The sequence below is a fragment of the Vipera berus genome (genome assembly GCF_964194415.1).
Source record: "Vipera berus genome assembly, contig: HAP1_SCAFFOLD_245, whole genome shotgun sequence".
NCBI lineage: Eukaryota > Metazoa > Chordata > Lepidosauria > Squamata > Viperidae > Vipera > Vipera berus.
This window is the reverse complement of record NW_027673498.1, coordinates 1-14,075: the sequence shown is the minus strand read 5'-3', so window position 1 is coordinate 14,075 and position 14,075 is coordinate 1. Positions and strand designations below refer to the sequence as shown.

Below are 14,075 nucleotides of genomic sequence, written 5' to 3'. Positions count from 1 at the left end.
GCCTGCAGTTGTGCCACCTGAGTGGCCAGCAAGGTGAGTTGCTGGTTGAGCTGGGCATTCTCGGCAAGAAGCTGCTCCATCGTAGTATTAAGGGGTGGGTGGCTGAAAGCAAACTGTTCTGAACCAGCCCTCTTCTCCCAACCCCTAATTAAGAGACGAGTCTGGAAAGCGTCCAAGGCTAAAAGGCTTCTGCCAAGGTTTATTTACGCAGATAACAAAACACAAGAGCTTGTCTTCTCAAACGAAAAAGTTGCTTTCAGCAACTAGCCCCTCCCCAAACACTTCTTTTATAGAGAGCTCAGGGCGTGGTCTCCCTGTGCCTCCTCCCGAGGAGTCCCATAGTCTTTCTTTGTTTGTCCCTGCTCGTCTGCCTCCTACGTCGGGCGTCCTTGAACAGGGCCAGCTGTGGGTCATCATCCTCCGCACTCTCGGGCTCACACAGCTGAGAAGAGGTCCCCGGCTGAGGACTCTGCAAAGCCTCCAAATCATCATCAGCCGGTTCGTTTCCCTCCTCCCCCACATCTGAGTCCTCCGATACATCGGACCCGGCTGTCGGACCCACCGGCTGGCCCTGAGTCACAACAAACCCATTCTTCGCACAAAAGGAAAAAAGAATCCAACCAACCAAAAAACAATACCTTAAAACAGCATTTCTCAACCTTTCCCGCTCTGCGGACTGACAGGACAAGCAACAGATGGAAACTGATCAAAGACAGAAGCAACCTGGAACTAAGAAGAAATTTCCTGACAGTGAGAACAATTAAGCAGTGGAACAGCTTCCCTCCAGAAGTTGTGGATGTTCCATCACTGGAGGTTTTTAAGAGATTGGACAACCATTTGTGTGGGTCTCCTCCTTGAGTAGGGGGTTGGACTAGAAGACCTCCTTCCAATTCTGTTATTCTGTCGTTATTCCTGGCATTTGTTGCAAGGACATTCTGAGCCATAGCATTCCTGAGTCCATCCTTTATGATTCAGGCTACTTGCTGGTATTCTGATTTAGTTGTGTCCCTCTTTCCATTTTTTATACTTATCCTTTGTCTGTTTATAAAAGAATTCTTTATGCCACCATGCTGGTTTCGTCTGGGGTCTTTTTTCCTGTGGTATTGTGTTAAATCTGGGCTTTTATACTCTGATTTTGCAGTTTCCCATGCATCTTGAGTCCCCCCCCCCAATTTAGGATTGCCATCTATGGAACCCTTCCTAAACTCTTATCAGTTTGTTAGATGTCTAAGACACTAGTTTGATTTTGTTCAATTACTTGCACCTGGATTATGTTGAATATGACACGGTCACTTTCCCCACAACTTCAACCCTCCCCACCATCTTTTCATCTGTAAGAATTACAAGTCCAATACAGCTGGCCCTATAGTTCCCTTCTCTACCTTTTGGGAGAGAAAGTTGTTTGCTAGATTTGTCAGGAATCTGTTTGATCTTCCACTAGGTGCAGAGTTTTGTCTCCCAGTTGATGTCAGGGTAGTTAAAGTCCCCCATTACTACTGTGTTGTGCTTCCTACAGACCTTAACCCTGATTAGCAAGACGTTCATCTATTTCCTCTCCTTGGTTGGGTGGCCTGGGTGAGGCACACCCATGGCGATGTCATTCTTTTTTCTTTTTATACTGACCCATGTGTATTCAAGGAGGCTTTCATCCTTGGTTTTGTAGATTTCTGTAGAGATGTAATGATTTCTTACATATAATGCTACTCCATCTCCTCTTTTGTTCAGTCGGCTTCTTTTGAACAATTTGAATCCTTCTAGTTTCTCTGTAGGAGAAGCTAAATAAAAAATTGATTATGGTTGACCAGAAATTCAATATAATAATTCAAATCTTTATTAAAGGGAAGCAATTTCTATCTTTCCCGACATTAAATCCTTTTCAAGAGAGCCGGGTTTTAGCATAATGTGTCCAAAGTTGGATGTATTGAGTCTGTTCATTTGTGCCTTGAGTGAAAACTCTGGGTCGATTTATTCAATGATCCATCAGCTTCTTTCTTGGCTGTCCACAACATTCTCAGGTGTCTTCTCCCACACTAAGTTCAAAAGCATCAATTCTATCCTGCTTATTTAAAGTCCAACTTTTGCTTCCGTAGTGTGTCATAGGAAATATCGTGGCTAGCACGATTTTGATCTTCGTAGCCCGTGAATATCTTTTCAAAGGCTTTCATAACTGTTCTGTCGGATACTAGTCTCCAGCTTATTTCTTGATTGCTTGTTCCTTTACTGTTGATGGTTCATCCTAAAAAGCCAAAGTTGTCCACCACTTCAGTATCTTTGTTGTCAATTCTAATGCTGGTTGTTCTACCTGTTACGATTAATTTGGTCTTGTTTATATTTTATTCCCATTTTTTTACTGTGCCCTTTGACTTTGCATTTTGATTTGCATATCCTTTGCATTTTCAACTATCAAGATAAGTGTCATCAGCATAGTGCAGTATATTTCTTCCTCCAATTTTAAAACCACATGCATCTTCCAATCCAGCTTCCCTTCCCTTCCATGCATAGAATGAGTAAATAAGAAGGTATGCAGTCTTGTCAGACTCCTTCACTAACTTGGACTCATTCTCCAATAAAAATAATGCCTTTTCTCTAATCAAAAATGTCAATTTAATCATTTCAGCAAAATCTGTCCACTTCACCAGTCACTCCTCCACAAGGCATAGTGCCTACTCTTTCCATCTCTGTGCATATAGTAATCTTGATGCAGAAACCATATTTTGAAGTACTCTTCCATGGCTTTTTTTCTAATTGTTTATCCATTAATCCTAAAAGGAAAAGTTCTGGCTTTAATTGAACATTGATTTTTTAAAAAAATCTCTGTATCAAAGTGTGCATTTAATCCAATTTTGTTCACATTTTGAATATATATTTGAAATGCTTTTATACATTCTAGATAATTTCTCTGATGCCATGCTAATATCATTTTATAAAAGTTCTCTTAAAGCACACCATGGCAAGTTCAGCCCTTTTGACCACATATTTTCCCATTATTCCATCCAAATAACCAAACATTTTAGTCTACTTTATCATAAATTCTTTAATCTGTTATTCCTGTTTCAAACTTCAACAAACCTACATTTTAGCAATTACATATTCATCAGTATATAATTGTATTTCAAACTCTGACTTACTTTGTTCCATACCATAAGCCTTTTATACATTTTAATTTGTTTGAATAACTGTAAATGGGAACATCATGGGCAGGTGATTCCCAGGGGGAGGGTGTTCTTTGTGGGTGTGCCCGCCCTTTGGAACGAACTGCCCCCGACCTTCGCTCATTTCGCCGGGACTTAAAAACTTGGTTGTTTGAATTGTCTGGCCTGGACTGAGGGATTTTAAATTATATTAAATTAAATTAAATTAAACTAAATTAAATTAATTTTAAATTTCAATTTTAATGTTATCTTAATTTTGTGGGCTTGTATTAATTTAATTGTATTTTATTCTCTCTTTTTGTATTGTTTTTAACTTGCCCTGTGAACCGCCCTGAGTCCTTCGGGAATAGGGCGGTATATAAATTCAATCAATCAATCTGTTTGTTCCTCATACTTTTGAGTGTCAGTGTACAGGCATCTCAGTCCTTTACGACTGGCCCTATGTTTGCTTCCTGCTGCTCCAGGTTTTATGTTCGAGCTACCCTTCCTTCCCCTTCCCTCATTCTTTGATGGGTTGTCTTGGAGTCTGTGCCTGGGATCAGTTTGAAGCTCTTTGGAGAGGCTGAGATGCTTTGGCCCAGGCGCAACCTTCCTGGTTCCCCTCGTGAGGTACCGGCAGAGAGTCTTAGAGACTCCTCCATGGCCAAACTAAAGCAGACTAAAGGCAGACCCGGACTTACGACTGACCCCTGAAAAGGGAGTCCCAGAGTTACAGCAGCCACAACAGCCCCGTGGCCCTTGCTCTGTTCTCCGAGGGTAATGCAGGGCCGGGGTGGGGAGGAGGCCCCAAGCCCTATGGGGCTCTGCAAGGGCAGGAAGTGGCACATGGGGTGGGGGAGACTCTGGGAACCCTCCCCCAGGCACTTTGTGCTCTGCTTAACGACCGGCACATTCATGGAAAGACCCCACTGGGAAAAGCAGGGGTGGGGGGAGGGAGGGTCCTCAAGCAATGATTAATGGCTGTCTGGACAATGATGAGCAGAGGACTAAAGCGTCCCCAGGGAGGAGGAGGCCCCCCCATGGCCCCCACTTCCTCCTGCAGGGTGAGAGAAGCTTCTGCTGCCCTTCCTGGCTCTCCCCTCTCCCTGGCCAGCCTGCCTGGCATCCTGGGGGGGGGGAGCCTTCTTCCCAGGCCTGGCTCGCGGGGGAGGAGGAAGGTGGCCCTGGACGGCAGCGGCCACTTTATAAAACCCCAGTGAGGCCACACCTGGAATACGGCAGACAATTTTGGTCACCTTATCACAAAAAAAAACCGTTGAGACTTTGGAAAAAGTTCAGAGAAGAGCCACTAAGATGATCCGAGGGCCGGAGAGCAAAACATACGAAGAACGGCTGCGGGACTTGGGCTTGGTCGGTCTGAAGAAACGAAGAAACAGGGGTGGCACGACAGCAGTTACTCCAGCATCTGCGGGGCTGCCCCAAAGAAGAAGAGAGGGTCAAGCTCTTCTCCAAAGCACCGGAGGGAAGGGGGAGAAACAGCGGTTGGAAGCTGACCAAGGAGAGAAGCAGCCTGGAACGAAGGAGAAACTTCCCGACGGGGAGGACAACCAACCAGAGGAACGGAAGTCACCGGAGGCCTTTTAGGAGGAGGCTGCGGACGGGACGGGTCCTCCTGCTCGAGCGGAGGGCGGGAAAGGGGGCGAGGCGGGGCGGCGCTTCCCGACCCGTCTGGCGCTCCTTTTGTTTTGCCCATCCGCAGGTCCCGCAGACCCGTCACCTGCCTCAAAGGCGCGCAAGCTGGGAAAGCGCGAGGAGCGCGCGTACACGTGTCAGGGACGGCGCGCGCGCGGCCGAGGAGATGCGGGGCGGGAGGGAGGGAGGGAGCGAGGAGGCCCCGCCCGGCGGCTCAAATCTCCCTCGCCCGCAGGCCCCGCCCACCGCTTCCGCTTCCGCTCATCCCGCCCCTCGCCCGCACGCGCGCGCGCCTCTCTAGGGAGCCTCGGCGGGAGCTCCGCGGCCAAGATGGCGGCGCCGGCGGCTGCTGCTTTGGCTCCCGGCGGCGGCGGCGGCGGCGGCGGCAGCAACAACGGGGCTGGCATGGAGGTGGACGCGGCGGGTAAGGCGGGGGCCGGGCTCCGGCGGGCGGGGGAGAGCGCGGCGACCTCTCCCCCCTGACTGCGCGCCCTCTTTCGTCCCCTCCCCCCCCCAGCGGCGCCGGCGGTGATGGCCTCGGGCGTGACGGGCAGCGTGTCGGTGGCGCTGCACCCGCTGGTCATCCTCAACATCAGCGACCACTGGATCCGGATGCGGTCGCAGGAGGGCCGCCCCGTCCAAGGTGAGCGGGGGGGGAGGGCGGAGGGGAGCACGTGGGGGGAGGGGAGGGGGAGGCCGTTAGGGGGGGAGTGAAGTCCGGAGGGGGAGACCGCGAGGGGGGGGCTCTGGGAGGGGGAGGGGGGAGTTCCCCCACCTGACGGCCGGCTTTCTCCAGTGATCGGAGCGCTGATCGGCTGCCAGGAGGGCCGCAACATCGAGGTGATGAACTCCTTCGAGCTGCTGTCGCACGCCGTGGAGGAGAACGTGGTGATCGACAAAGAGTACTACTACACCAAGGAGGAGCAGTGTAAGCTGGGCGGGCGGGTGGGTGGGCAGGCGGAGGAGGAGGCCCGACTGAGCTGCATTTCCCTCCCCCTCAGTTAAGCAAGTCTTCAAGGATCTGGAGTTCTTGGGCTGGTACACCACCGGCGGCCCCCCGGACCAGTCCGACATCCACGTCCACAAACAGGTGAGGGGTCTGAGGGAGAACCCATGGCGCAGAGGGGCCCTGGCCCTCCGTGTCGGGCAGGACCCTGAGGTGCCCTTCTCTACACAGGTTTGTGAGATCATTGAAAGCCCCCTCTTCCTCAAGCTGAACCCCATGACCAAGCACACGGACGTGAGTACTTTCTCCTCTGTCCTGCCCATCGGAACCCTCCAGCGGCTGCTTCTCCGAGTTAAGCCTGACGGTGAGCTGTGTGCACTCTCTTCCCTTAGCTGCCTGTCAGTGTCTTTGAGTCTGTGATTGACATCATCAATGGAGAGGTAATACTCGATGCAACTTCTGCCGCCCGTCCCTTTTGGTGTTCTTGGCACTCTGGAGTTCTGGGAAGCCTCAGTTCACACCTTCTGTATCGTGAGCTGTTTTCCAGCTGGGGAATCCTGAGGGCGTTCTTGCGCAGCCTGACTGTACGTCGGCTTTTGTGTCGTCTGGAACTCTTCTCAGTTCTCCTCTTTGTTTCAAGGCCACGATGTTATTTGCTGAGCTGACCTACACGCTGGCCACAGAGGAGGCTGAGCGCATTGGAGTCGATCATGTGGCACGGATGACAGCAACAGGCAGTGGGGAAAACTCCACAGGTGAGGGTTGGGGTGCTGAGAATGCCAGAATGAGCTTCCCGTCGCTGTTGCTGAATATGGATAGAGTTTGGCTGGGAGGGGTATAGCTTACCACCAGTACCCTGGGGTGGACACAAACTGTTGTTCTTCCCTGCACTCCAGCCCTTGGGACCTTTCCTGCCTTGGGACCTCTATTGGGAGCAGAGCTCTGACTTCTTGTCCTTGTTTTTCCTCAATAGTCGCCGAGCACCTCATTGCGCAGCACAGTGCCATAAAGATGCTTCACAGTCGTGTCAAACTTATTTTGGAATATGTTAAAGCTTCCGAAGCAGGTGAGACAGAGCTGTAGAAATGCAACAGGCAAGCTTGATGCCCCAGCTCTCAAAAGGCAGTGTTGATCTCCCAATATATTTCCTCTCCGTGCAGGTGAGGTACCGTTCAACCATGAGATCTTGCGAGAAGCCTATGCCCTTTGCCACTGCCTACCTGTGTTGAGCACCGACAAATTCAAGACAGATTTTTATGATGTGAGTTCTAAGGAGAGGGGAAGAGCTGTACTTTACAGCAGACTAAAGGCAGAATAGAGTTGTTGCAGGGGAAGAGGGGAGGTCTCCATGCAGAAAAGCCGCTGTGCTCAAGGCAGGCACACACTGGAACGTGCGGGAGAAGCAGAAGTGGAACTGTGGCAGCCAGCCAAGGGGAACGCAGGAGGGAGGCAAAAAGGATTCCCAGGTTTTCCTACAGCAGATGGCACCAAAATCCCCCCACAGGGTTTTCAGGGCTGTGGGCAGCACAGGCCCTGACCTCTCCCTGCTTTCTGATGCCTATTTTGTCTCCTGCCCAGCAATGCAATGATGTTGGCCTCATGACCTATCTGGGCACCATCACCAAGACCTGCAACACCATGAACCAGTTTGTGAACAAGTTCAACATCCTCTATGACCGCCAGAGCATTGGGCGCCGCATGCGAGGACTCTTCTTCTAAGATTTGGTGCTCCCTATAATAAAGCGATTGTGCTGAATGAGATGATGTGCGTAGGAGTGCTCCAGGATCACCATTGTTATTTCTTCCCGTCAAGCTCAGTGTGTGTCTCCTCCCCCCCCCCCAAAGCACCGGGAATAGTATTGAGCAGAATGCTCTGGCTTGCACCTTTTGTATCCCATCTACGTGCCCAGTGCAGTTTAACAGCGAGGAAGAAACCAATGAACAAGGAACAGGATGGGAGGCAGTTTGGAAATGGCACTCGGGGGGGGGGGGTTGTGAACTTTGGATAATTCATCAGCAGCAAGCTGAATAAGACAGCACCATGAAAGGGTTGTAAAAAAGACAAGTGTGACTTCAAAACTGCAGGAAATATTTGTTAGTCTGCTGGGCTGCAGTCAGGCCACCAAACAATAGGAATCGGAAGCTGAAAGAGCTTCAGAGGCAGTGATGATCAATGGGTTAAAAACTCGCCCTTGTGTAAAAGTGGAAGTTGTGTTCTTTGTGGTAGATTCCAATTAAATATTAGAAAAATCTTCCTACGTGCAAGAGTGGAACTAATTGCTTGAGTGTGTGCGTGCACACGCATGCGTGCTTGCCCTTCATTGGATGCCCTTGGTGGAGTCTGCAGTTATCTGGCAAGGATAGTAGCGCTGAGGCAGGATTGGCTTATTTGAAGGCGTTTCACTCCTCATCCAAGAAACTTCTTCAGCTCTGATTGGATGGTGGGGAATGGAAGGATTTATACTCTTTGCAGACAACTGGTCATTTGCATCCTCATCTTAGATGAGAAGCAAAATGTCTTTGAAGACAGGCAAGAAAGTGCAGTTGCCTCGTGAAAAAGCATCTTTGGGATAACTAGACCTGGATGACTTAAGAATCTCCATAGACAATTGGCTTTTAACCCTTTCCAATTTGATAATTTCACTATTTAACTTGAAAGCACAGTCTCCCTTCATAAAGACTTGGGGAGGGAAACACGTCTACTTCTGTCCCAAAAAAAGGTTCCCTTTTACTCTATAAAGGTCGTGTATAAAAAGTGTAAACTCTTGCATGCCTAGACTTGGTACCAAATCTACTCCCGTGAGTACCAGATGTACTTCTATAGCAATAGCACTTAGACTTAATACTGCTTCAGTGCTTTACAGCCCTCTCAAAGGGATTTACAGATTCAGCCTATCAATCGGTCATTTTACCGACCATAGAAGGCTGAGTAAACCTTGAGGCGGTTAGGATCAAGCTCCAGGCAGTCGGCAGAGCCAGCCTGCAGCACTGCATTTTATCCACTGGGTGGCCAGGGTTCCTTCCCTTAACAGAGCCTGGCATATTCTCTGCACCGCATGGCCGGTGAGATGCACTATCAAGGCCCAGCAGCCCCTTCTGTAGCAACCCTATTTCCACGCTGGGCTAAGCCAGCCTCGCTTGGTGCGCCATTTCCCCAACGGGTCTGTGTCAGTTTTTGCTTTGTCCTCCCACCCTTCCCCGAGGACGTTTTTCAGGATCCCAACTTCAGACTCCACAGTATTTACAACACAGTGCAGTTACCGGTTTAGCACCTGTCACTCCAAGCATACCCAACAGCTGTCTTCCCTAGGCTACCACTTAAAGATATTCCCCAAAATACAGTTGATTTATTGGAAATAATACCCATGAAAGTGTTTATTGAGAGTAATTGCTTCAATCTAAAAAGAGCCGCCGCCACCGCCGCTCAAATGAAAGTGAGACGGGTCTTTTTCTGATTCACCTGCCAGATGTTGAGTTCCTCGTATTCGCCGAGAGCAGCCTGGAACTGGGTGGGAGTGAAGCCCTTCGACACGCAGTGCTGCTCAGCCTCCGTCAGCTGGATGGAGTGAGCTCCTCCAGGAGGAACCAGTTCTCGGATGGCTGCAAAAATCAATTCGGAGGGACGCTGCGTCCTGTGGAAGGCGGAAGAAATGAGTTCTCTTGAGTCTCCCCTCTTCCCCAAGCAGGAAATGGCCAGCAACAGCCAGGAATTTTAGAGAGCAAAGCACTCCCCCCCCCTCACCGGCTGGGCTGCTCTCTGTCCACCAAAAGGGAATCTTTAGACATCTCCATCAGGCGCATTGCTTCATTGACATCTTCCTTCTCAACCATGTCCACGCGCCTCAGCCGGGCCTAAGCAAGGGAAGGAATGGGAACGCTGTCGATTAGAGCCCAATTTCTCTAAGATGGCTCTAATGGCTCAGATCAACCTCTGGTCGTTGTCCCACGATGGGATTAGTTTATTTCAGTCCATCGCTAGGCGTACTGCAACACACTGACAGCAGCTGAACCATGCCGAGACAAGAGCGGTGGGGCCCTTTGTATCTGGGGGTTTGGGATACCCCAGTGTCTCAGTGAGTAATCTGAGGGTCCCCTTGCACTTGAGTCCTGCTCAAGCAACAGACGGCAGTTGCAGGTAAGAGGAACCTTATTTGGATTGGGAAGCCCCAGTTCACTGTGAACTGCTGTGCTGTGAGCTACCCTTGAGGCGTATCCATGAGCTACGGCTGGTGCACAATCTGCAAGCAATTTGGGGCGTCCTAAAAATGGCGTCTTTTGCTGTCAGCTTTACTGGATGCTGGTCTCCTTCCGGGTCCAAATCAAGGTGTTGGTTATGTCCTTTAAAATCCTACGTGGCAGGTGGCCACTTTACCTGAAGAACCATCTTACCCCCATCACATTGAGTCACCCCGCCAGTCAGGCATGTCACAGGCCCCTTTGGTTAAAGGATTTCAAACTGGCAGGGTCCAGGGAAGAGATCCTTCTCTGCCCTTGCCCCAGAGTTGAGGTGAGCCCCCCCCCTCCTGCTGTTTGGGGGGAGTAGGAAGACGTGGCTCTGCCAACTCATGTGAGGCAGGAAGAGGGGCACACAGCCCTGGGAGCAGCTCGTACCCTGAAGGCACTCCCGCTGGGCCTTTTAATTTTTTGTTCATTTTCCTTGTTTTTCCTTGGCTCATTTCACTTGGTACGTATTGCTATTTTTATATTTTTTAGGCTTTTATTTGTGAAGCCAGGCCCCCTCTGAAGGGTAGACTGGGCAGAGTCTGACGGTGGTGACATGGGCGGTCTTGGTGATGTTATCTGGGAAGAGTTCGATCCTGTGACTCCAGAAGATGTGGATGGGATCACGAGGAGGCTGAGCTCCACCACGTCTCCTCTCTGCCGCGGTTACTGCTGCCGCCCGGATCTGAGGCTGGGGGACGCTTCTGCGTGCCTCCGGAGGCTGGATCGGGGTGCCAGAGGCCTTTCCCAGACTGCTGCCCCCCAGAAACAGGCCGCCGGAGGGGTGCAGATCTCGCGTGATCTTGCGTTACTTTAGGCCTCCATTCTCTGCGAACGCACAGAAGGCCTGGAGAAGCAAGAAAGTGAAGGATCTCGATCTTCGCAGGGCGAGTATTGAAGGCCTGGTGCCTGGGGAGACCCGGGGCGGGAGGGAATAACCAGGGTGAATGTTGCAGTGCCACTGCGGTCGCTCGTAAGGGCAAACGATTGCTGTGGTGGGGCAACCTTCATAATTTCAGGACTTGCTCATAAGCACTAGGGGGCGCTCATCACCTAACTTCGAACGAATTCGGGGATTACCTGTACACACAAGCCCAGCCACTAAAGCTTAAAGTGAAAGGAAGCGAATCCCCTTTGCAGTGGGCCTTTGGGTGTAAAGCAATCACATAAACGGCTTCAGGATTTATGGAAAAGCTCAGACTTTGCATGTACAGAGTACAATCCTCAAACGCCCCCCCTCCCCAAGAATAAAAGCATGTAAAAGTCAAAACCTGAACGCCAACAGAATCCAATTAGCAGCCAATGAGAATTCACTTGAAACAAAAGTAGAAACACGATGCTTTTCAAATATATTTGAACTACAGCATCCATAATCCACTGCCAGGTTTAGCCCCAAACTATCCTCACACAGTATCGGATCACGTACTCTGGTGGGGAAAGATCCTTTGCATCCAGTTCACTTCAGATTCTTGGGATCGCTGTTTTTCCCTGCAGAGGGTGCAGCTCCCCCCCACCCCAGAACCTGCTTTCTGTAGCCCCGCCTCCACCATTGGGTCCCCTCTGAGACCCAGTCTACCCACATCATTTCCACACACCCTGACCTCTTTTCCTCCCCACTTTGCTCACCAGGGCAGTGGCCAGGCGCAGGATCCCCAGCAAGGTGCGGGCGGAGGTATAGGTGGTGTCCTTGCTGGCCCGGGCCTCCTTCCGCATCTCCACGTAGGCTGCCGTGATGTAATCGGCCAGGGCCTCGGGCACTGCCGGCTGCTTTTGCTTGCAGGTGGCGATGTATCGCCTGTGGAGGGACCAAGGGGAACGAACCTGACCTGGGGAGTGCCAGGTAGGCAGGCAGGCAGTTAACCCTCACGGCCCCCACCCAAAAGTCATCTGGGCACAAGAACCTCTGGGGCCACCTGGAAAGCAAGGCTTCCTCCCCTGCTCACCTCATCAGGCCCATGTCGAGCGGCTGGAATTGGCAAGGCGGTTGCCGGCTGTGCTGGTGTACGTAAGTGATGTGCTGGGCCAAACTGTGGAAAACACAACCCTTCTTAGCAAATCAGAGGGATTTGGGGGGGGGGAAAGGGCTGCCAGAGGGGCTAGCAACTCTCTCCTTTCTCTCACCGCAGGTCGTTGTCCCGGTCAGGCCTGTCCTGGATCAGCCAAAGCAAGTCGAAGCGAGAGAGCAGCGCTGCAGGCAGCTGGATATTCTGCTCCAAGCTGCGTTTGGGGTTATATCGCCCATAGGCAGGGTTGGCAGCTGCCAGGATGGCACAGCGGGCGTTCAGCGTGGTCAGGATGCCTGCCTTGGCGATGGAAAGGGTTTGCTGCTCCATCACTTCGTGGATAGAGGTGCGGTCTGACTCCAGCATCTTATCAAACTCGTCGATGCAGCAGACCCCCTGGTCGGCCAAGACCAGGGCTCCACCTTCCAGGGTCAGCTCCCCCGTCAGCGGGTCACGGAGAACAGCAGCGGTCAGCCCCACCCCGGAGGAGCCTCGGCCTGTGGTATACTGACCTGCAGGGATGGGGCAGAGAAGGTTTCCACAATTCCTCCCTCTCCAGCCACGATGCTGGGCGAAGTCGCTTTCGTTTTAGGCCCCCGCCCCTGCCCTGGGGGCTTCCAAAGGGCCCCAGCTGATCACTGGAGGCACCTGGATACACAAGTGCACTCGATGACCCAGGTTAATTTTTCTTCAGAAGCTCCCCGGGCCCCAAGAATAGCCCTTCCTCCCCGACAGAAGCTAAGCGGCTCTTGATGTCCGCCTGTGACTAGTGGGCAGCCATTCAGGGGCTGCAGCTGCCAGCCGGTCAGCTCTGCAAAGCCTGGCATCAGCCAGCAGGTTCCCTCTCGTGAAAGACTCACTGCGTGGCGCAAGGCGGGTGATGTAAGACAGCAGCTGAGACTTGGCCACACCGGGATCCCCCATGAGGCAAATGTTGATGTTCCCTAGGGAAAGAAGAGAGGGACCCTGCAAGGATCAAGGGTTGAAAAAAAGGGGGACGCCCCTCCCCCCATCACCTTTTGGGAATGCTAACACTGCTGGCAAAGCTAAAGGTTGCCAAGGGTGGGGAAGAGAGGGAAGATGCCCGAGGGCAGTGAAGCAGGATGGGCTTCCCAGGCACAGAACCTACCCCGGATCTTCATGCCCCGTGGACTCTGATCCACGCCGCCCACCAGCAGCAGCAGCAGGGCCTTTTTCACATCCTCGTGGCCGTAGATCTCGGGGGCGATGGAGCCGGCCAGCTTGTCATAAAAATCCTCCTCTGCAAGAAGCAGAAGGCCGTGTGTGGCGGTGCACATGGCCGCTGACGCAGAAAGCAGACAGACGGACAGCTCATTCCCCTTCTAGAGGATCGGCCTTAGAATAGAGCTGGAAGGGACCTTGGAGGTCTTCTAGTCCAGCCCCCTGCTGAAGCAGAACCTATAACATTTCAGACAAGTGACTGTCCAGTCTCTTTTTGACGACCTCCAGTGATGGAGAGCTCACAATTTCTGAAGGCAAACTGTTCCACTGATTAATTGTTCTATCAGGAAGTTTCTCCTTAGTTCCAGGCTGCTTCTCTCCCTGATTAGTTTCCATCTGTTGCTTCTTGTCCTGCCTTCGGGTGCTTTGGAGAATAGGCTGACTCCCTCTTCCTTACGGCACCACCTCAAATGCTGGAATACTGCTCTCATATCACCCCTATTTCTTCTTTTCTCCGGACTAGCCAAACCCAAATCCTGCAGCTGTTTATATGTTTTAGTCTCCAGGCCTTTGATCATCTTAGCTGCTCTTTTCTGAAGTTTTTCCAAAGTCTCAACCTCTTTGCAAACAGCTCGGCAGGAGCAATGAGGGTCCCAGTCTCCAGCCTGGGAAGGCAAACACCCCAGAAGCTCACAAAGCAGCTGTTAAACATAGCTCCCGGTCCGAAGGAGGGGCCGAAAGCCTTCAGGACGTGACCAACACTGTTTCTAGCAGTGCGACTCATGCAAGGTCAATGGACAGGCCCCAGCCGCCAAATGCACGGCCTGCCCTCTGAGCAACTTTTAAAGTCCAGCTTTCGTCATACAGGTGGTGCTCTATTTACAAGCAAAGTTACAACGCCACCGCAAAAAGGGACACGACCGTAGCAGCATGCCTGGG

At 51.6% G+C, this 14,075-nt stretch overlaps 2 protein-coding genes across 2 annotated transcripts; one reads left to right on the top strand and one right to left on the bottom strand.

Annotated features, from left to right (window-relative positions):
* Positions 1-5,030: 5,030 nt before the first annotated feature.
* On the top strand, positions 5,031-7,984 carry LOC308679349 (COP9 signalosome complex subunit 6). Its single transcript, XM_081346958.1, has 10 exons — positions 5,031-5,208; positions 5,302-5,427; positions 5,581-5,712; positions 5,786-5,874; positions 5,962-6,024; positions 6,123-6,170; positions 6,371-6,485; positions 6,704-6,796; positions 6,891-6,991; positions 7,309-7,984. The coding sequence occupies exons 1-10, from the start codon at positions 5,115-5,117 to the stop codon at positions 7,447-7,449; spliced, it is 1,002 nt and encodes a 333-aa protein (XP_081203084.1). The 5' UTR covers positions 5,031-5,114; the 3' UTR covers positions 7,450-7,984.
* Positions 7,985-9,076: 1,092 nt separating this feature from the next.
* On the bottom strand, positions 9,077-13,971 carry LOC308679350 (DNA replication licensing factor MCM7-like). Its single transcript, XM_081346959.1, has 7 exons — positions 13,084-13,971; positions 12,815-12,898; positions 12,073-12,466; positions 11,895-11,978; positions 11,578-11,746; positions 9,473-9,582; positions 9,077-9,362 (listed from the first exon to the last, which is right to left on the bottom strand). Exons 1-7 carry the CDS (start codon positions 13,250-13,252, stop codon positions 9,155-9,157), a joined length of 1,218 nt encoding a protein of 405 aa, XP_081203085.1. The 5' UTR covers positions 13,253-13,971; the 3' UTR covers positions 9,077-9,154.
* Positions 13,972-14,075: the final 104 nt, after the last annotated feature.